This window comes from Aptenodytes forsteri, unplaced genomic scaffold (assembly GCF_000699145.1).
Source record: "Aptenodytes forsteri isolate BGI_AS27 unplaced genomic scaffold, ASM69914v1 Scaffold402, whole genome shotgun sequence".
Lineage (NCBI taxonomy): Eukaryota > Metazoa > Chordata > Aves > Sphenisciformes > Spheniscidae > Aptenodytes > Aptenodytes forsteri.
Window position 1 is genome coordinate 22,216 of NW_008795144.1, and position 23,889 is coordinate 46,104.

Sequence of the window (23,889 nt, forward strand, 5' to 3'; positions counted from 1 at the left end):
CCCGCTGCCCGCTGCCGCCCAGCCCCGGCGGGCGGTCCTCCGGGCAGCGCCGCGCAGCCCGCTCCCCAGCGAGCAGCCCCCTCCCTGCAGCCGCCCCCCGCCTCAAACCCGAACCTGAGGTCTTCATTTTTGCCTTCGGTACATCTTACCTGCCGGCCCCTTTATATGGCTAAGGAATTGTGACTAATGGAACTTGATATTTTGTCCTCGGCTATGAAATACGGTCTTTCAATTAGTGCGATTATATTAAAAGCAGGCATTGTGTAGGGCTACGTTACAACTTACAGATGTACAGCTTCGGGCTTTTTATTCAAGCATGTTGCAATATTAAGATACCTTGACATTCACTTTACTTTGGCTTCTACAGAGGAAATATGCAAAACCTGTTTTTTCTAATGTTTTGGGGAGTTCTTGGTAATTTGAATTCATTAATCTTTATGACCAGCCATCCCTTCTGTCTTGTGTCAGACAGCAGCATGAAGCCAATTTTTATAGCCAGACTTCTAAGACTGTGTTTGAATGCAGAGCCAAACTCATCCCTTGCATATCCTCAGTAGTTCCAGCAGGGATGAATGTGGCCTGCTGTTGCCTAGTCTGCCTCTCTTCTTTATACTAACCAGTTGAACTAATACAAAATAAAATGGCTTGGAACTTCTTATAGTGGAGAAAGATTTTGTTCCTTTGGGGAGGATTTTTTGTGGACATCTTTGCTATACACTTCTTCTGTTTCATGTGGCTGGTTTCTTCCCTTGTGTCTACGTAAAACTTTGGATTCTATTTAGACTGATTTATATTTTTGTATATACATTTATTTGTTTCTGTGTGTGACAGGCCAAATGTGTGTGGCTCTAGATTCCATTCGTACTGTTGCCCTGGATGGAAAACGCTCCCTGGAGGAAATCAGTGCATTGTTCGTAAGTGTCTGACTTCCAAGTTTCTACTGCCCTAGGGGGGCAATATAAAATAAACATTCTTCTGTGAGTTACTGCTTCATTCAGTATGAGAAAAGAGAATTCAGTTTTGTGTTTCGCCTTATTTTTAAAAAGAATAGAAAGAAAAAGAAAAAAAAAATATGGATTTACAGGTCCACGTTTCTTGTAATCGAAAGATTGGCAAGTTGCTGTATTTTCTTTGGTGTGTCCATAAGAGGCATGTCTCCACTTAGTTTTTTTAAAAAGAAGAACATGACAATGAAGGAAAAAGGAAAAAACCTTCCATAAACCAAATAATCAACTATAGTCACAGGAAAAGAAAGCCAAAAGGTCTTGATATAAAGCAAATCAGATCTGAAGTTTTGTGAAACTTCTGTGCTAGGCTTGGAATTACAATCAAATGGAAAACTTTTTTACATCTGGGGTGCTTATTCTCTTGCCTGTCATTTTTAGTTGTGTTTTAATAGCATGTAGACTTGGATTATGGCCTGGTCATAATAGGTACTGTGCTGACAGATGTGGCTGTTGACATGGCTTGGGGGAAAAAAAGAGGCAGAGAGGAAGATATGCTCAGTGCTCTGGTTAGGGAGCGTTGCCTACCTAGAAAGGATGTAGAGAATTAAGTTGCATTTTCTGTCTGTTAGATAAAAGCTGGTATTAGACACATGCTTCTTATAGCCCTTGAATTTTAATGTGAGTCTCTTCCCATTCATCCTAGCCTGTCACCATCTCTTTTGCTAAAAAGTATGCTCAACTTCAGAATTCAGGTTCAAGAACACATTGCCCTTTATGTAAGCAATGAAGGTCTTTGTAATACTCCATCTAACAAACTGCAGACATCCAGGCCTAAACTAGGGAAGGAATGGGTGGTAAGACAAGATCTGCCAAACTTAGAGGTGACTTCTGGGCTGTTGCCTTATGATTCAGGACTATCAGCCTGTTCACATCTATTCGTTTTACATGAGTAAATTTGCCTTGCTAATATTTTTTTATAACTGTGCCATGTATCACTGATTTTCATCTCAGGTTGACATAGCGTTTCCTAGCAAAGGTTATCCATGTCATTCAGAGGAAAATGCTGGTGGAATAAGAGGAGCTCCTCAAAATGTTCAGTTCACATTTATCATCCCTTACAATATTGGCTTACTTAAATGTAAACCAGAGTTTTTAAAATGGATTTAGGCTGCCTAATATGCTGTTGATAGGTTTTTCAAATTCAGCTGGGTATCTAGGTCAAATGAAATTAGGGAGAGGCAATGATTTAGGTGCTTTCAGAAATCCTTCTAAAGTATCCTTAAATTGTGACTCTCAGTGCCTCTTAAAGACCTCAGTCTCAGGTCTCTCTCTTCACATCCAGAATAATCTTTAACTTACTATTAATTTATGTGCACAAAGGACATCTTTTAGCTCCGGTTTACTTACTGGAGCTTAATTGCAGCTCTCTAACATGTTTGAAGGGTGAATGATTTTCCCGGACCATCTGTAAGATTGGCTGTGACGCTTTTCTGTTTGCATTTTTGGTGAAGGTTTAAGAGCACAGATTTCTATGCTCACATTAAACATTTGTTGAGATGATGGTCCCTCTTGCTAGAGCTGTTCAGCTAGACAAAGCCTCCTGCACAGGATGACGGACAAGCTAGCAAACTTCTTATTGGAGATGCGTTGATTATAATTAGTGCAGATTGTAACTGGTGATTTTAAAGTATTCATGAAGAGAAATCTATGAGCTAGTGGCAGGTCAACAGGAAACCATTCTGACCTTACAGTGTTTTCAGTTGGTAATGTGATGATGGTGGTTGGCGGTCTGTGACATATTTTTGATTAAAAGTGATCTTTTATCTAAAAATCAAAGGTCTGGTTTGGTTTACTTTTTCTTTAAATAAAATAAACTGTACTGATGAAACCATATTTAGAATGTGCTTTCAGCTATAGGGCTTTCAGTTGATAAAAAAATTATTCCCTAACAGATAATAAACTAACAAAATGGTCTCAATGTAGACCTTGCTTAATCAGGAGATTGAGTTACGTTGTATAAAGATGGACTGAACAGTGATAGAAGGAAAACAGCCCTGTTCCCTGTGTTTGTCAAGTGCTCTAAGTCAGAGTCCTGTTTCTCACTTTTACGTCTGCTAATGGAAGAAGTATTTCATATCAGTCAGTGGTATGTCTCTGATTTCCACTAAATAGCAAAATCCCACAAACTCTTTCACCTCTCATGCCTTCACATTTAGGGCATAGTTGTAGAGGAATTTAATGATAAATGTAGATGATCCACATTGCATGTTTTTGATGCCCAAAGAGTGGTGTCAGTGGACCACCAATGTGGCTTTTTCTACTCCTCTCTCGTAAAGAAAACGTGGCCTTTATTGGAGTATGTCAAGGAGGATGCGGGTTTACAAAATCTGGTCTGGTTTGGTCATGTTCGGCATCAGTACAGAGCTTCTGATTTGTTGGAGAAAGGGTAAAAGGGAGCATGTAGATTTCGCAGGGGGCATATTTGAATTCTTCAATGGGGCAAGAAAATAATTTGCTTCCTTATGGGAGTTGCATCTCATTTACGCATGTTTTTCTAAATCAGAAGTGGAGCAGAAGCATTCTGGGAAAGGTCTTATCTCTGCTTTCTTTTTTTTTTATGTGTAGGGCCAGGTGTTTTTTTTTCTTTCCTTTTAATATATATAGGCAGTTTTTTTAGGTAGTTGGTATATTCTTGGCAAATTATCTATCGGAGGTATTTGTTCCTTTGGTAGTCCTTCAGTGGAGATGCGCTTCCAGATTATTTGATTTTCTCAAACCCCTAGAGTTACTTACAAAGAAACTGTGATTCTTGCTTGTTTTTTTTTTGCTTTACAAGCTGTCTCTGGCACGATATGTGTTTTTTTGAGGTTCTCCTGTGCCATACTGGCTCTTAATGTTTCAGGCTCTCTTTTGGTGCATTCGCTAATCCATCAGGTTATTTAGATGTATTCATTCGGATGTCCTTTAGAATCTGGATTTAGCCTTTAGCTCTTTTCTTGTTCTGTCGTTCCTTTGTGCAATGGAGCTCCCTTGGCTGGGGAGTGAGAAGGGAAGGCACGACTTTGATGCATCAGGGGATAGCACAACGGCATGCACGTTATGCACACATAATATGGTGTGGACAGGCTTCCCTGAAATTTTTATAAAGCTAGTTTCTAAATGACAATGTGGAAATATTTGAGTACAGAAAACTATTTAGGGAAACTACACAAAAGCGGCAAAGCCCAGCATTTGGATATTGACTTCCTTCCCACAAAACAGCTTTGTGTGAAGGATGGATAATCTTAGAAAAAAGAGACCCTAAAATGCCTCTAAAATAGCGATTATAAGAGACAGACCATACCATAAATTGGCATTTATGATCTATATTGTTTATATTCATTCAAATCTTGGATTCTTGGTAAAGTTTTCTACAGGTCTTGTGGTCTAAAATATATAATTTTAATAATTTGACATTACTTGTGTAATAGGCTGGCCTTTCTAATTAGGGAAAGAGTTGATTATCTGGTTTCAGTGGTCAGACCGGTGTTTGAATATGCCGTATTTGATTCTGTTTGTTTTTAAATGAGTCAGAGATACTGATTATACCAAAATTCAGTTTGCTTTATTTAATTTACAATTACTTTTGCATGTATGTTAAGGGTCCCAATGAACTGAGCATTCAAGTGTTGTGGTTTGTTTTTTTTTTTTTTAAAGAAGCTGTTAACATACTTTCAGCTTTTTTTCCTGTAGTTTAAGACTAAGGTTACTGTTAATCACTGTCATTTTAATTGTGTTCTTCCTCAGCGATTTGTAGAAATAGCTGTGGTGATGGATTTTGTTCCCGTCCTAACATGTGCACTTGTGCCAGTGGACAAATATCACCCACTTGTGGATCAAAATCTAGTAAGGACTTACTATATTAATTTTCATTAGAGATTTCATTTTAAGTAATTCACTTTGAGTGTCAACTCAAAAAAACCTACTATGTAAATTCTTTAAAAATAACTTGTCATTACTGCATACGCGCATGTAACTTACACTTTGGTATATCTCTAGTTTTTGATAAAGTTTGATATACCATGTGTGCATGTTTACTCTGTGTGACAAATTGAAAAAATATTTATTTTCATTAGAGATTTCATTTTAAGTAATTCACTTTGAGTGTCAACTCAAAAAAACCTACTATGTAAATTCTTTAAAAATAACTTGTCATTACTGCATACGCGCATGTAACTTACACTTTGGTATATCTCTAGTTTTTGATAAAGTTTGATATACCATGTGTGCATGTTTACTCTGTGTGACAAATTGAAAAAAAAATGCATTTAAAGAGATAAGCAAGTTTAAATATAAATGTGTGCTATTAACATTTTCATCAAGTCCATTTTCCTAAGAAATGAAGATAGTACAGCCTCCAAGATAATGAAAAGTTCTAAGTTGCTAAAGATAATAATGGAGAACTCTAAAAACCTCTTCATGGTTGCTTTTAAAATAGTGGCTGACTAATAGCTACAGCTTGGATGGCTTTGGTTACAAGAATACCTGAGTGTACATTTAAATACATAGTATATATTGTACGAAGCTCATGTCTACTTTCAGATGTCTCTGTTTTTATCCACATTTGCTTCCCAATGTGGTATTTTTGCCTAACACTGGTATCTCTCTGCCTGGGCTCTGCTGCAGTACAACAGTGCAGCATCAGGTGCATGAACGGCGGCACGTGCACGGACGACCGGTGCCAGTGCCAGAAGGGCTACGTCGGAACTTACTGTGGGCAGCGTAAGTAACTGCTCTGTTGCATCTAAAGTTAAATCCACATAAGTCCTGCAAGCTAGCCTTCTTACTTTAGGTAGAGTAGGCAGATAAAAAAGCCAATATGCTGAAATATAATGGAATGTCTGTGAACAATTTAATGCTGTTGTGGGGTATAGTGTTTTAGCTGAAAGCCAGTTCATGCATGAAGTGCATTTGTATTCTTTAAAATTCAAATTAGGGATCGAATTCACCAAATAGTTCTGGAAAATTCTTTGGGAGCAATGGCAGTATACATCCCACTCTCCTTTTCTTACCAGATGATCACTAATTTTTCATTCTCTTTAATGAAGTTTCTTCATCTCAGAAGAACAGCCTAACTGCTAGGTTAAAGCATGTTTTCCTGTTTTCTACTTGACTAAGGAAAAAGACTAAATAAAGTTCAAGCTTTTGGATACCTTTTTGGTTTGGCAGACAAGCTAGAAAGTAAATTATTTGCACAGCTCTACCTATCACAGTACGGTGTTTACAAGCTATACAAATTTAGCAAACAATAAAAATCACTAAAGGCTGCAGGGATGAAGAAAGACTCAAAGTGTATTCTGAGGCCAGCTGGCTACTAATTAGCTGAGAAATTAATTGCTGAAAGTAGTCTGAAGGAACTAGAGGCAAACAAAAGGCAGCTATGCAAAGAACAGTTAGACTGAATAGTGTGGAAGAACATCCTTTTGTCTTAATCGTTTTTGCAAATGCTAGAGAGCAGTCTTGTTCTTGCTTTAATTCTACCTGGATAAAATTCTAAAATTTTAGGTAATAATTGTAATTCTAAAATGTGACCCTAGTCACAGTCAGATTTACTTTTAAGAGTTGCTGGCCCCTTCCTGCTAATTTTAAAGTATTGGGTCAACACCTGAATGCTCTCAGACAGGGCATATTTCCAGTGAATAAATGAAAAGAGGATTGAATATTCAAGCAGTGGCTCTAAAGCAATTGAGAAAATCTGAACAAACTGTGGAGATTGGTCTCAGTGTATAGGACAGTTAAAATTTCAAGTAAGATTGAGTATTTGTCTTCTAGACACAGTATGGAATGAATGTCTGAAAAATGTAAATACGTCTTTATTTCTTTTTACTAGAATGTAATTGTGTCTTAAGTCTGCTGAAGTTAATTGTCTCACTAAAGTGTCATTGTCCATTAATTCAGTAATGTAACACATGCAGAGAAGTATCTTCATTTTATGCATGATACGCATTCACAGTAAAAAGTAATTCAGTTTTATAGTTCTTGATAAGAAGTAAGGCTTTATCACATTTCCACGTAACAGTATATTTTATGTTCCCCATTGTGATATAGGAGGCATGTGTACATTTTTTCCATTTTGAAATATTTACCTTCTCTAGGTTACTGAGGTTCTTTGGCACTGGATACTCAAACATGTTACAAATGCCATCTTCAAACTGGGGAGACCTGTGTAGGAAGGCAGCCTAGAGACTTCTAGACCAAAATCTCTTTGCTGTTGTTCAGAGCCACTTAAAAACGGTGGGGATGTCCTTTAAGGTGAAATGCTTTGATTTGGGACATGTCCTAATTCTGAACAAGGCTACATGTCCTGGAAGCAATGAGCCTGAAAATAGACAGAATTAGTTAGCACTCTTTCAATGGTATTTTTCAACCTCGCTGATGAACTGTCTTCCTTTCAAATTGAGAAGATTTCAGTGCTTTGGGAGGAGGCTTTGTTCTTGATTCACACCATTGATAAATAGCGTGAGTGGGTGCTCCAAAGTCCCACAACTGCGAAGTACCTTCTCAGTCTATATATACTGTGGATTTATACCCCCCCAAAATCGTTTTATTTCTTGTTGGGATCTTTTAGGAAACACAGTTTTTGAAGGTACTTAAAGATGAGTTCAACTGGTAATTCTTTCCCCTTGCTCTAAACATCACTTCTTCTGCCAGCAGTATCAACTGAATTATCTGTGTCTTGGACTCCCCAAGCCTCCTTTCTTGAAAGGTTCGTTGCTATTGTGACTGAATAGCACAACTTAATATGCTCAAAAACCTCAGAATAGCTGAGTTTTTATCTGCTAACTTTGGTGATGGATACAAGTTCTTATGATTAGTGACTAGAGCTGCACAACTGTTTAAAAATATACTTAAGTTAAACATCTGCTAAGAATCTGCTGAATATGATTAATTAAACAGCTGCTTGCAATTGGCATTAAACAGGTGCTAATGGAATTTGGGCTAATGGAATTTGACTTGAACAATCATTATTGTTGGTGATGATTGGTAGGAAGGAGATCAGTTTGATCTTCAGGTCCAGAAAGACTTAGAGCAGTTGAGAGGAAAAAATTTATTTTTGAATACCACATATGGTAATCTTTGAAATATCATTACTATAACATTTAAAACTTTTTTTTGTTAATTAAAGCTGTCTGTGAAAATGGTTGCCAGAATGGAGGACGGTGTATTGGACCTAATCGCTGTGCATGTGTCTACGGATTTACTGGCCCTCAGTGTGAAAGAGGTAAAAGAAATAAATATGGAAGGAAATTATGAGCAGTTATATGCAACAATACATTATGTACATATTTTATGCTGTGTATTTTCTGGCTGAGCCAGTAAGCTTCCAGTAAACCGTTTATTATTTGTAATTTTAGAAAGTGTCTTCCTTTTTAGTCTGGTAGCCACATTTCAGGTTGGCAAGTACAAAGCTGTCGCAATTGGTAGGAATTTGAGCCAATTTAGGCTGCTTATTTTGTTCGTATAATAGTTAAAAGATGAGCTATCTTTTGCTTTCAGCTACGTGAAATAACATTACAGCAAAATTGCTGATGGTGTTAGAATTGCGTAAGTGTAACTAATTGAAGGATCGTTTTTCTGTATAACACCTCTTTCATAAGAGGAGCTTGGGAAGTTATTTGCTCTGGTTAGTTCTGTCCTATAGGAGAAAGTCAGAGACGGAGTGAAAAAATAACCAATTACCGTGATAGTGAGATGAGTTCCTAAACGCATTCTTATTCAAGAAAACATCTTAGACATGGCTTAACTTATAGTGCTTTCATGAATTGGGGACTAAACTAGGATTTTATTTTAAAACTTTATGGAGAAATCCCTCAGCCTTCTTTTACGGGCTTAGAGATACTGACAAAGTAGTTTTAATGATAGTGAACAAAACATTTTTAGTGTTACACTATGTGATTAGCACACAAATAATTAAGGCATGAATTCCATATATAGTGATTTAGAATAAACCTTCCACTCTCAGAAATCTATACTTCTTGCTTTTTAATAAATCAGAGTATTGTTTGTGTTTTGAAACCAAGACTGTTAAACTATGACAGCTTAGCAGAAATATTATTCTTTGTCTTTCTCCAAGTTGATGTGTTTGCGAATGCATGTTCTCTTCAAAAAGGGTACTGAAGAACTGAGCAACCATAGTGTGAAATGCTGAATACTAGTATGCATTGTTACCTTACTTCTTTAAAATATTCAAAAGGTTGTCAATACTAAAAAGCGGGATGGGATCATTTGCATTAATAGAAAATAGAAAGTCACATTCTTAATTCACGTTAGCAGTGGACGAAACACCCACTCATGGCAGAAGTAGACTTCTTAGATTGATAAAATAATTTAAATCAGAAAGGACCTCCACAGGCCATCTAGTCTAATACCTGCTCAAAGCAGGTCTAATCAGATCAGCCTGCTCAGGTCCACGTCCAGTCAGGTTCCACCTTCATGGATGGAGATTCCACAACATCTCTGGACAACCTGTTCCAGTATTTGACCACCCTTATGGTAAAAAAAAAAAAAAAATCCCTAATATCGCAACTTTGCATATTTCAGCTTGTATTTGTTGCCTCTCGTTTGATTGCTGTGAGCCTCCAAGAAGAGTCTGGCTTCAATTTCTCTGTATCCTCTGAACTGGTAGTTATAGGCAGCAATGAAGTCACCTTGAAACCTTCTCTTTTAAGGCTGGATGAACTCAGGTCCCTCAGCCTCTCCACACAGGGCAAGTTCTCCAGCTCCCTGACCAATTTGGTGGACCTCCCCTGGACTTTCTTCAGTATGTCCATTTCTTTCTTGTAATGGGAGTCCAAAACTGGACACAACACTCTGATGCAGTCTTACAGGTGCCAAATGGAGGTGAAGGACCACTTCCCTGGTTTGGATGCTACACTCATCCTGATACAGCCCTTGCAGCTGGCCTTCTCTGCTGGAAGGGTACGCTGCTGTTTCATGTTCAGGTTGTTGCCTACTAGGACCCCCATAATCCTTTTCTCAGAGCTGCTTTGAGGGCAGTTAGCCTCCAGCCTATGTTGTTCCATCAGGTTATTCCATCCCAGATGTGAGACTTAGTTTGCTTTTGCTGAACTTCACAAGATAACTGTGTGCCCATTTTTTCTAAGCTGTCCGGATCACTCTAAGTAGCAGCCCTGCCCTCCAGCATATTGACTGGTGCCCCAAATTTGGTGTCATCTGCAATCTCGCTGAGAGTGCGCTCTTGTGCTATCACCCAGGTTGTTAATGAAGACATAAAACTGTTATTTGTCCCAGTACTCATCCCTGAGGGAATGCACTAGTTTCCTGGCCTCTAGCTGGACTTTGCTGATCACAGCTCTTTGAGCCAGCAGTCCAGCCAATTTTCCACTCACCTTATCTACTGTTCACTTATTCAGCCTGTATCTCACCAATCACAATCTCTCTATGGGAGCCTGTCTCAAAAGCCTTCCTCAAGTCAAGCAACGTCCACTGCCCTTTCCTTGTCCTCGGCACCAGTGACCTCAGGGTTGAAAGCAGTGATGACATTTGCCGTTGGTAAACCCATGCTGGCTGCTCCCAAACACCTTCTTGTCATTCATGTGTTTAGAAATGGCTTCTGAAGGGAATCCTGTGGAATTCTCTGTTTCAAATTCCACTCTGAAGTGCTCAAAGCTGTATAGAAATTGTGAAAATATCTTGCACCATTTTTTTTTCCACATTTGTTGGCTGTGAAATGGAAATAATTTCCATGTAGATGAAGGAAATAACTAAACCCAACACTGAAAAAGCAGGAGTTTCTATTTGCTATTCCAGGCTGTTTTGTATACCCACTAGATGTCACAAGCAACAGAGAAATGTGAAGGATGAATTTGTTTCTTTGTTTCTAATTGCTTGTCACTTTCATTCTTAAAACCAGATTTACGGACTTCTATTCATCTCTGTTGGTTTAGGTTTTTGCTGTTCCATGTTACATCCAGCCCATTCTCTGTAGTTACTTCTTATGAACCAAGCACAAGGACTTAAATCTTTTATATTTTGGTTAGTGGGGAAATAGGAAGCATTATTCTGTAAAAACTCTGTTAATATTTACAGCCATTTTCAGAAATATGTCTTTGTAGAATGTACACCTGTCTTCTAGCTAAAATAAGAGACTACCAAGTCTGTCAGTTTAGGATGGATTTTCAGGGGATTGGACAATGTTAGGTTGCTTTATAGTTTGAGCCTTAGTTCAGGTGGAGGTTACATTTGTCCAAATTCAACAGTCTAAACTAGGTATCCAAGATGGATGATGGTTGTAGCTGTACTGTAACATGATAGAATTGTAATACTGCAAATTGATTTCTTTTTTTTTTTACTTGATTGCATTCAGATTTTTTTTTTTTATTTATTGCCAGACAACTTGGTAAGCTTGCCTTTTGTCCAGATAGAAGCAATCATTCCTGGTTAAGATTTGCTTCTATCCTCTGACTAGATTCAGGACTGTCATGATACATGTTAATCATATGATCATGTTAATACATATGACAGACTCCAGCTGTGATGATGGCTCAGAGTTTTTAATAACGATGCTTATACTTGAAATAGGTTGACTTGTTTAAAAGATTCTAGTACATACGGATGTTGTAACTTAACTTTTGTGGTGATGAAAGCATTGAAATTTGCTTTCTTACAATTCATTGTGAAACTTTAAGCTGCAGAATTCAAGCCATGTAAAGGAATTAAACACCAGTATTTTGGCATCCATATTTCTTAGCCGTCCTTGAAAGTCTTAGCCTTTCAATTCTATGTGTAAAATGCTATTGTTATACAAGATTTAAACTACATTACATGGTTATTTGGAAATTGAGTTATTATAATTAAAAGTTTACATTTACTTGAAATTGGAGGTAATAAGCCAAATTTGCTTCTGTCACTGTCACAAAAATATAACCTATATGTAATACATATAATTGCATATCTAATTTGCATATCTAATCTAATCTGCTTTTACAACAGTGGATAGGGCTAAGTAAAATTTCACCTAGTCTCTTACTTTGGTGTTGCCTAAACTTTCTCATATTCAAAAAAAGTTGTTACTAATTTATTGTACTATTATTCAGTTAAAGAAAGATGACTCCTGTAGTATATCTTGGTAATGACTATAAAAAGTCTCTAATATGGTAACTGTAAATTCTAATTTTTTTATGCTTTACGTGAGCTGGAGTACATGAAAAAATGTAAAAGATACCTTAAATACCTATTCTGTTCAATAGTAATTTGTAATTTACGCTTTTAACCTAATAAGAAGTTTATGCTTTCCAACAAAATGCAAAAGGCAAAGATTTCTTCATCTGTTGGTTGCAATAGTTGCCTGTAATGCTTTACAGTAAGAAATGGCTCTGTAGTTTAATTTTAAACTGAGTTTAGCAGCAGTGCATAACTCTTTAACTAAAATTTTATAGTTTAAGTTTATGTGGACTTCCCTTGCAAATATCATCAGAGTTATAAGAGATTTTGTTTTGTTATTTTTTTACATCACTGTGTTTTAAAAGCATACTTTTTATTGTTCTGTAAATTAAGTTCTTTTAAATTAGGTATTTTCTTCCTAATACAGAACATATGTAGCTTTCCTTCAGATTGGCCTCCCAGCCTCGGTTATATGATAAAACGTGACTGCTTGTTCAGCTATCTGGGCTCGGAGCAGACTAATTTCCGGGCTGGAGACAGGAGGCTGAGCAGTAACTAATGACTGGCATGATTACAGTATTTAACTTGAGACTTGCTGCTGGTTTAACAAGAAAGCAGAACCTGTTTGGGAGCTCGTGGTTTACTCTTTCTGATACATACAATGACCTTTTATATTTCCTGTCAAAGTCTGTTCTTTTGGTCAGCTTCTTGTCTTTGATTTATAAACACACAAGATTCAAGCACTTGATTTTGTCTGTTTTGTTGTTGTTTTGTTTTTAAGGAAAAAACAGATGTAGAAATTTTACTGTTGAATTTTTCCCAGTGAAAAATAATTGGGAAAAAAAAAAGAAACAGATTGATTAAGAGGCCTCATCCTCAGTTGTACATATAAGAGCAGTTTTTTCTAGCATGACCAGTTCCTTTGGTTTCTCAAGACTGTCTGAGCAAATGATATTTGTATTACTGCATATGACCTGTGCATTTTTTTTAATTGATGATTTGTAGAGGCATGAAGCTGTGGAAAAGCAATGACGTTTTCTTCCTTCTTTCTCATGGGTTAAAGGGAGGAAGAAGCAGTGGGAAAGGAGAATCCTGTCACTGATCTAAGTTTGCTTTCATCCCATTTAGAAGGAGAAAAACAGTGCTTGCTTAATCTGTACATAAGCGGCTTATAATGGGAAGCAAAAGGGTTTGGACTGAGTAGAAATGCATAGCTTGGGAAGAATATCCTTTTGAAGAAGGGAGAGGATTTCAGATAAAGCTTGGGCAGGTGAGAAAAGAGGAAAATGAAGAAACTTAATAGTTGAATATAGCATGAGAACTTCTGAAATGGGGGAGCTTTTGGGTTGTTCTCAGGAAAATGGCTGCTAATGTGTCTTAGCCCAGTGTGTTTGTTGCACTCAGTACAAGTGTCTGGACACTTTCTTTGGCTGTCTGAATTTTGGAATTTCTGTCTATCAAAGAAGTTGAGAGCCCGTACCTCATGACAGATGCAGTAAATCAGCTGCCTTCCTACAGGTTCTTACTGGGTTAATAGGGAAGACTATGCATAGATGCAGCCAGGTAGTCAGTAGAAACCCTCTTCTGTGCAAGGCAGCAATTTTTATACCAGTTCTGCAATGCCTACAAGAACTTGGCCCATGCAGTTGAAGAGTCCTAGGAGGGACAGCAACAGAGTAAGTGAAGTGTCCCTGTGGCTGGGGAACAGGATGTTGCAGAGGATAGTGAAAAAGGTTTGAGGTAAAGGATGTAACTGAAATAGAGGTTCGTTTTGTGGAGTAGGAGAGCATACATCTAACACCATATCTGAGATCACTTGCCTTCATCTGACCCTCCCCTATAGGAAAATAATCAGCGATGATCCTATGTCTAAGGACAATAGAAGAAAAAGGGGAAAAAAGAGGAAAAAAGAAAAAAAGGTTTTCTTCAACCTGGGAAGAGGATGAAGACGCTAATCAACAGCACAGAGAAAGGGGTAGGAAGAAGCAAAAAGCATTCTCAGTGAAAGTGTTAATAGTATATAGTAACTGAGGCAAAAGAGGAAAGAACACAGAACTGAAGTGGAGCTGTACTGAAGAAACTGATTGGCACCTAAAGATATTTTGGGATAATATTTATGAATAAAATTAGACTTATATAGCAAACTGACACAATTTTATACAGGACTCAATGCTTCTCAAATGTATTTTTATTATAAAGAAAACATACAATTCATATTTATTCTGTAGTGCTGCTGAAGATGCTTGTGTGTGCTTCAGTGACAGTGATTAGGTGTAAATGAAGCAAGGAGGGAATGAAATTCTTTAAGAAACTACTCTTTCCTCTGACCAGGTATTCAGAAGATCTTTTACCTTTACACAACTTTTCTGTATCTGTTGATGGTAGCAGTACCGTGAGAAGAAGTGAAAACCTTTTGGGGATGTATTCAGATCCTGATTTGGTCTTACCCCTGTAATCTCATGAAGTGCAGAACTTCTTGCCATGCAGGCTATGGCAGGTTCAAGAGGTTTCCTGTCTGCCAGCCATGGCATACTGCTGCACAAGCGGTTATAAAAGGACCTGTACTTTTTCTCAAGTTGCTTGGTTTATTTTAGCTGTCCCCCAATGATTGTAAACTTTGTTCTGGTGCTTAACAGCAAAAATGCTCTTTTGATCAATGAGACCTTCTCTTTTTGTAGGAGTTGTGGGAATGCAACTTCTTAATTTTGCTGGTTTTTGCTTTATAGTGGCTACTATTAGCCTGAACTGAAATAGAGGTTCTTTATGTGGAATAGGATGTGTGTGTGTATGCGTAAGCGGGTCCCCGCTCTGAAGAGCTAACTGGACAAGGGAAGTATTATTACTCTCTTCCCTGCCCCCAAGACAGGCTGAGGCATGCGAGGTTGTTACTTGTTGAAGGCTGAGCAGGGAAGCTTTCGCAGAATTAGCAATTAACCAAATATCCTGAGTTTCAGTCTGAGGTTTTAACTAGGGGGGTCATCCTGCCTGTTATATTAAGGTGGTGTAAGACTGTTGAATTTTGCATGCTCTAGGAGTGTGTATAAATGAAAATGCAGGGCATTTTAGGAGAAGGCAGGAAGCAAGGAAAGCAATAAGATTAAATAGAAAATAATTACTATATGCTGCTCTTAAATATCAACCAGCATTCTTCTTTTCTTCTTGCCACAGGGCCATGTGTCCTGGTGTCTTTTTTTTCAGTGCACAGTAAGTGGAATACTTCCCTGCTAAACACCAGTTTAATTAATTTTCAGTCTGCTTTTAGCCATTGGGAAGTGGAGCATATGGTCTTGAGATATTTTCTGCAAGTTCGTAAAGAAGTCATTCAAGGCCTGTTGAGTGAAGAAAAAAAATATTAGTTCGCTGTAGCATACTCTAACTACATGGTCCAGTTCACAGAGGGTGTTCATCACCGCTGGGGTAAACACAAGAGTTACATCATCAACTCGAAGTCTAATTTAACTAAAATCAATTAAGTTTGATCAATTTAACTAGAAATAAGTTAGGGGTAGTTTAAAGCTCTACAAAATGTGAATCTTCCTAAAATTTTAAATTTTTACCATGCTTTTCTACTTACTTTATTTTCTAAATTTTCTGTTAATAATAATTTGTCAGCTTTTTCCATACATTGTGGAAAGTTGATTATAAGCAAAATGCCACAGTGGTGGTGGTATTTTAAAAAAAGCTTCAGTTTAAAATAAAAAAACACACCTCTAATTCTTCTTGGAGATAGTAAAAGATAACAATTGCAAATACCTGCAGCAATAAGAGGTAAAATTTTATCTGACGGGTAAGTACCTGATTCAGGAAGATAGGTCAGATTATCTGTGTTAAAAGAACCTGGTAGTTATTTTCATTGTTTGTTTGAGACTAGAGGTGTCATCAGATGTTTGTAATACATACAGTCAAGTGCAGTCCCTGTTCAGAGAAATCCCTTTCCTTCTACAGGTTCAGACCTGTAGATATTTGCATACATCAGTCTTTGATGGATTACAGTAGTTCTGAAGGACAAATTCAGAAAGCTGCTTTCATGCTCTTAGATAGCAATAGCTACTAGGATTACAGGACTCTGGCACTACATTCCTTGGTTTTGCCATCCATCGTTATCTCCAATAACAAGGTTTTCAGACTTTCCTTCACCCCGCCTTTCACAAACTGACAATTAACTGTCTAAAGCATTAAAAACCCCACAAGATGTCTACAGAGTATATGTTTATTCGTTGTTAGCAGGTATCTGAAAATTTCTCTCTTCTAGCTGTGCAAAAGATTCAACATTTTGCAGTTCAAAAAAAAGACATGGATAATGCTGAACATGCCATTGGCAGTAATGATTAAGAAAGTAGTATAATCCCAGTCAGTATCTTTCTCTTGCTTCCCTCTTTTCCTTTCTTTGGGTACTTCAGGATGTGACGATTAGTATTCCCTCCCTCTTGCCCACTTTTCCTCTGGTTGCATTATCATAGTCAGTCTGTTAGATAAGTATCTAGCAATGCGTACAGCAAAGTCATTTTATGCTAGAATGCTAATAATATATAGCATATACTTCTAAGTTACTTCAATAATTCTCACAGTGAGTGTAGTACATGTTGTCTCTGAACGCAGAAGACGAAAGCTGGTTATGCTATTTTGGACAGAAATTATCACAGTAGGAGACTTAGTGAGTCTGAACCTACAGTTCACAGATGCAGTGGCAGCACAATCATTTCGGTAAGAGCTAAAAAGTCCCCGTCAGGGATCAAAGCACCATTTGTACTAATCAACTGAACAAAGATCATCTCTGGTCTGGAGAGTTCCTGTGGCCTGTTGTTACAAACGAGAAGAGGGAAGGATGCTTAAACTGCATATGGGCCTTCACGGGAAGCCAACAGTAGTAGGGAACCGTACCTTTTAAAAGGGTATGGTGTGACTGGAGAACCGGTTCCTTCCTTTTTCCTTCTGTGGAGAAATCAAACCCTGAAGGAAGCAGATAGCTATGGGCATCCTCAGTTCTAAGTGACTTCGGAACAGCACAATTTATCAGAAGTAGCCTCTGCCCACCTCCCAGTTCCAAAAGCCCTGAGAAACTATCTTGAGGAGTATGGAGCAGTGAAGAGTTCCTCCAGAGCTGAAACTGGGGAGGAAAAAAAAGAAAAAAAGAAAAAAACTGTGAAATTTGAATGACACTGTGTTTCTATCCATAAACAGTAAGCACCAGCAAAAGAAAAAGCTAAAAATCCTTTAATGAAGCAGCCTTGTTACTTTTTACTGTAGCTGGTTTTGAAGCACTTGAAATCTTTAATACTTTTTAGTTAGTTCAGGCATATGACAGGTAAGTATTAAAGTGTTATAGATGTGGGGTTATTGCACTTTGTGTTAGAAATAAAAGCAGAAATTTTATGCCTTTAAACTAGGTCTACAAAAGTAAGATGAAAATACAGATTTGAATAGCCTCTTCCGAGGACTTGAGAATTTTCACCAGAGTAAAATGGAGCTGTGCTGCAACTCAGGCACAGGGAAAGCTTCTTCGCTTCAAGTCAGGGTTTAAAAGGGAAGCACTGTAGCTACACTGCTCCAAACTGTGAAATGAAAGAAAGAACTAGGAGAGTTGTTACACTCTATACTTATGGCAAATAGATACATTTTCTTCATATATATATATTTTTAAAATCTATATTTGAAAACTAGTGTTTCCTATTACCTACGGGAGGAACAGGTCCAGGACAGCATAAAATACTGGGTTTTTTATGTGTCAGGTAGGACTTAGACTGGGTTATGTTCCAGATCTAGAGATAGTTCACTGAAAAGTAAAACAAGGGTCCGATAATACAGAGCAATGGACCAAAATCATGAGTGGGGATGTGTTGCAGAGGAGAAGAAAGATGATGTCTTTGGAAAATTCTGTCTAGTCTTCTCTCTTTCCTTCCAAAGTGAAAATTTTACTCTTTGTCAGATGTATTAGGATATGACAGTTTTAATTAGTTGGGGGGTGAGACTACAGGAGCTGAGCAAAGACATGATGGCTTTTGTTAGAGTTTCAGAAGGAAAAAAAAAATTCTTCAGAAAAATGAGGAAAATTATTAATTTTGTTAAACTAATTGATTTGTAATATATATGGAAAAAATATCTGGAGATATTTGCAGAATATCTAGGTAAGTTAGAGATCACAATAAAATCGAGACACTTGTCAACAGGGATTATCTTTAACAAAGAAAGTGCAAAGCCCCCGGAAATATTCAGGTGAATAGGAAAACTTTTGTGAAATTCAGCAAGTGCTAATGTTTTGTATTGCTTATGTGGGCATTGTAGGCAAATTTTAAAATTGGGAAAAAGCAGAAATAAATTAAAGAACCCAGTTCTGAAGAATTGTAAAAATGAACAAAAAAAAAATTGTTTGGTTTTGTGACTGTAGAATGTATTAAGACAAATTAGACAAATAGACTTAACTGATAAATTACAAATATTGTGTTAGAGGAGGCTTGAGAGATCCTCTGGAGAATTCAGGGACCTTGAAAGTTGTTTATTTCTGTAATGGTTACAAATGTTTGAATTTGTGTTGGATTTCTGTATTGCTTAAAAGTACTTGTGTAAAACTTGAAAAACTTGAAAAACTCTACCCATAAAGAGATCCTGCTGAGGTATAATTTGAAACACTTTTCATGTTGTATAGAGGTTTACATTATCCAAGAATATTAGATGAATGAACAGAAGCTCTTGAAAATGCCTGGAGAGGAAGTCACAGCGTACGAGAGAGCTGTCGTGCAAAATCAGACCAAAGGGGCAGTCTCGCCTAGGAACCCGTCACTGCCAGTAGCCAGTTTAACAGGAAAAGTGGCACTTCGCTGAGTTTTTTCCCAGGGTCAGATAATTTTGTGGCTCAGGATTTTTCTGAGCAAGTGGCACTGTAATAATTTTTAACACCTTGTCATTCCTTTTTCTGTGGTGCTTGTGACCAGCTTTGTCCCTTTCTTCACTCCTGAGATCACTTAGGAGTACGTGAATCAGCGTGGGTCCCAGCATTCCTTCCAGTATGAAAATTAGTCACATACTCCCCCTTTCCTATTTCTTGTTTCTTACCCATGTAAGGAACTTCCCTCTTACTTCGTGCCTTGTTTTCTTGAAGAGCCTATGGTTGAGGTCCTTTGGTATCTCGCTAGACTGTATCTGCTTCCACCTAATAGGTGTGTTGATTCGTTAAGGAACTACACTAGGTATATAGGGTTTGATTTTTCTTTCACAAAAGCCACATTGATTCTTCCACAATGCTATACTTATCAGTATTCCTACATCATTATTAACATTACATTAAAACCTAACTGTTGAAAAAAGGAGGCTTATGGCATACTTCTTGACTCTGAATGGTTTTTAAATTCAGATTAGTGTGGGGATGGGTTTAGAAATGGAAGCTACAGGAATTCTGCAATTTCTTGCTTTTTTTAATGTGAAGATACATGGATTTCTGTAAACTTGGTAATAAAGTTGTGCTCTGGTTCTGTGGGGTTTATGTCTTCCTTTTACCCTCTGACTTAATCTGCTTCATTGGCTTATGTTAATCTTCTGGTTTTTAAACTGCAGTCATAGATTCTTTGTGACAGAAACAAATAATCTTTCTGGGAATGTTCCACTTCCTCCAGTTCTTCTCTATGACATACTTTTTGTTATTAATACCAAGTTTTGAAAGGAAGTCTTTAAATGGAAAGCTTTTAACTGTCCTTAGAGTACAGCATGAAAATGCAAGAACAAGATTTTCACTGTTTTCCAATCTAAGTTTTATGAAGATTTTCAAGTCTTGATTGGGTGAATCAAAAAGTAGTTTTGTCTCCCATCCTTAGTCATTGACCTGCATGCTGACAGCATCCACAAAAAGCAATTGTTGCAAATATGGGAACCGGACAGAGGCTGTCAGTCCAAAGATCCAGTGCCTTGGACTGAAGCCTCGGCATACAGAAGTGATTAAAGCAAACCAAAGAGCTGCTGTGGTGGGTTGACCCTGGCTGGCAGGTAAGCCCCCACCCAGCCGCTTGCTGACTCCCCCGCAGTGGGATGGGGGAGAGAAACTGAAGGGGAAAAGCTGAAAACTCGTGGGTCAAGATAAAGAGAGTTTGATAGGTGAAGCACTGGTGCACGCAAGCAAAGCAAAATAAGGAATTTACTGACTACTTCCAATCGGCAGGCAGCTGTTAAGCCATTTTCTGGAAAGCAGGGTCTCAGCATGCGTAACAGTTACTTGGAAAGACAAACGCCATAACCACAAAGCTCCCCCCTTCCTCCTTCTTTCCCCCAGCTGTTTTTGGTATGGAATATCCCTCTGGTCAGCTCGTGTCCACTCCCAGCCTCTTGACCACCCCCCCAGCCTACTCGCTGGGGAGAGCAGAGTAGGAAAAGGATAAAGAAAGAGAACCTTGACACTGTGGGAGCACTGCTCAGCCATGGCCAAAACTGGTATGTTCTCAACACTGTTTTAGTCACAAATCCAAAACACAGCACTTATACCAGCTGCTGTGAAGAAAATTAACTCCATCCCAGCCAGACCCAGTACACCTCCCAAAAAGTTTCTCAGACAATATAGATTTATAGTAGCTTTTTTATTTAAGAAATAAAGGAAGGGATAGGAATTTTCCAGAATTCAACTTTAATTGAAATGCACATTAATTTTTGAAATTCAAATTAATCAAATTAAAAATTTAATTATTGGTGCAGCAAATTGAAAATAAACCATAATACCATCACTATAGGACAGATCTCACTGAAGTTCTGTACGACAGTTTTGTATGATTCCACTGTGTTAAGCATTGATGTCCTGGATTGTTTGTCCTGTATTCACAGTTTCAGCTCATGTCATAACTACAAATCCAATAGCGTTGTGTGCATGATTTGTCATACATCTATATGCAAAATGAATCATTAAAGGGGGTGTGTGTGTGTAAGCTTTGTTATTCTAGTTGTTACCACATGGTAGTTCATCTGAGTTCTTTTATAAAAACAGGTGAGAAAACAGTGAGAAAAGCTGCTGTTCTGACAATAGTGAAATAATGGCATTTTACACATTTTTACAAGTTTTCAAGGCTATGTGAGGCGATGTTGGGCCTGTTCTCTTTCCTCTAACTTCCAGAGCCCCCAGAACCCTTTCTGGGTTTTGCCATACCCAGGACATTTTCATAATAAGATGTCTAAATGATCTGGTGAACATTTCTTGTAGATTGCTCAACTTACATAATTAAATAGTTGACTGTTGTATGACTTGTCTAGTATGGTGTCAACACTTTTTATCTATGGCTTTAGACATTGATGAATAACTGCGCTGAAGCATCATAAGCCTTCTTGTTCTTTTGGCATACCAAAATGGTGTGATGCTCTTTCCCCAGAGTGAATGTTTGTCACCATTTTTATGTGTGGCCATAATGTTAATGTGGCCTTATATCAGTATAGGAAATCTATGAATAATTCAATAGAGTTGTTTCAATAGAAACAAATGTATATTTTCTTTGGAGTAAAAACAGATTGTGATTCATGTTGTTCTTACACACTCATTGGGGCTGCTGTGACATGGTTTGTGTGTGTTTGCAAATGACTCCTGCTGTTTAAAGAATGTAATTTTTTAACCTGGAAAGTTGCATTTCCTCTTTCTTTTTCCTGTTCAAAAATGTTTGTGTCATCCAACCAGTAAAACAGGAATAATACCATATAACCAGTTGCATAGCATAACAAGAACAAATCAGTGTGTATATGTATACTAAGATTAGAATTCTTTGAAAGGATTTAGTTAATAATTCATATAGTCATAGAAATCATCATCATACTTTGAAAAACAGTCGAAGAATTAACTGCATCATGTTTGTTGTTTGGGAAGAAGCAAGAACATGGCCAAAACAAAAAATGTTGCACAAAGCATGTAACTGACAAATATTTAATCAAAATTATGAAAAGGAATGTTTGACAAGAAAGAGATTTGCCATGAGTCCTTTGGGAGGACACTATTTTTTCCTCCTTTAGAAGTTGCATGATCAGGCTGGTTTGCTCTGTAATTCCTCCCAAGGAGCCAGTGAAGGTTCTAGTGGTCTGGATTTTCTGGTTGTTCTAAATGCAAGGAAGGGAGGGTGTTATTTGCTCAAGTTTCTTAGTTAAGGACTTGAAATTTTGTAAATGATAGATAGACATATCTTTCCATGTAATGGAAAGCCAAGTGCTTAATTTATTAGAATTAACTAAGTTGATAACAATAAAATGTGATTTACTTGTAATTGATATTTAGATTAAGTGTTATTGGATCAATATTAAATATGTTTTTAGTATAGTTATGACTTTTCATGGTCTAGTAAAGACAGAAGAAAATGATGACGTTTTCAGTCAAATATCTCCTTAGGAACACTGGTTTGTAAAAGCCTGTTGCTGACCTTTTCTTAGACGACTCTTTATAGAGAAGATTTTTCTTTATTTAATCGCTACCTTAAATTAGCCAACTAATAGCCAGTGATATGCAAGGTGTTCAAAGCATGAAAAGCCCAAAAGAACAGCAAAGGAAAAGTCAATGGAAATAACAAATAAAGCGAGAGTTGAAATATTCCTTGTGAAGTAATGAGCTGTTGAAAACAGTGGAAGGAAAACAGTCAGGAATGAAATCGAATAGAATAAAAGCAGCATGGGTAAACGGTGAAATCTGCATCAGACAGGGATTGAAAAAAGCATTTTGATGAGCTCCATGGAGAAATGAAGACGTTAGTGCTTAAGGTCAGTTCATATAGCCAAGTTTCAACACATTGTCGGTTCACAGCAGTGGAGCTATACACACTGTAACACTACCAGCACATGTGAAAAAACTGTAGTAAGGTATTGGCTGGAAATCTTGACGTGCTGCTAAACTCGCTGAGGTGTTAAAAGCTGTGCAACAAGGATTTTGGATAAATTTCACAAAAAACAGGAGGGATATCACTAAGATCAGTTCTTACTGATCTTAAATATAAAGTGAAAAAAAAGAAGAGGTAATAATAATCCTTATAAAGGAAATATCACTAGAAGAGTAGTGGCATAGGTCTGCCTGCTCTTCTCTGAATCTTCGGCTGCTCTATACGCCCCATTAAGGACAACCACCTCAGCATGTGGCTTTGTGGTACTGTGCTATTTTTTTAGCGTCTTTGTGTGTTTTGCCATTGTGGTATGAAATTTATTTTTCAAAAAAGAAACTGTTGACTACTTACGTGGCAGGTTATTGGGCAAATCACTATTGTGGATACTTTGTCATCTTCACATTAAAGAAAACATTTCCTGAGGATTGTATTTTGCCTGTGCAGCTTCGCGGGGAATGCAGACTTTTCCCATATGTGCACAGCTCTGTATTTTATGTGAGCTTTGAGCTGATTTTCAAGTAGGGTGTGGCATACATTATGTGTCCTAAACAAATGGATGATAACAAAAGATTTCCTCATTCCAGTCAGTGGCTTAATAAACATGGTCATCTATTCTTAATCAGGGCTGAGGAGGGATAGAAAATTTTGCAGTCTGATGACCATGTATGGTCTCTTCTCTGCTTGAGAGGCAGAGTGTGTAATACCATTTTAATGTGAGTACAGCATTACAGTACCTAACATTGTCTACCAAGAAAAGCTATTTTGCATCTGTCTTGCCTTATACTGATTCTTAGCCTGCAAGAATCAAGTAAGATTAAGTGTCCTGATTTTTCAAAGGTGATGAACAACATTTCTCTTACTGACTTCATTAGGAGCTCCAGGTGCTTCTTGGAAATCAGGCTGCAATATAACTAACAGACTTGCAAAGTACCTCCAATTCATTGTGCTTTCAATAAGTGCAA

At 37.6% G+C, this 23,889-nt stretch overlaps 1 protein-coding gene across 1 annotated transcript in view; it reads left to right on the top strand.

The window, feature by feature from the left end:
* Positions 1–23,889, top strand: part of FBN2 (fibrillin 2) — a 205,879-nt gene that overhangs the window by 20,885 nt on the left and 161,105 nt on the right. Inside the window, exons 5-8 of the mRNA XM_019471859.1 lie at positions 832–914; positions 4,734–4,832; positions 5,613–5,708; positions 8,113–8,208. Coding sequence (XP_019327404.1) covers positions 832–914; positions 4,734–4,832; positions 5,613–5,708; positions 8,113–8,208 — 374 coding nt within the window. The remainder of the gene's footprint in view (positions 1–831; positions 915–4,733; positions 4,833–5,612; positions 5,709–8,112; positions 8,209–23,889) is intronic.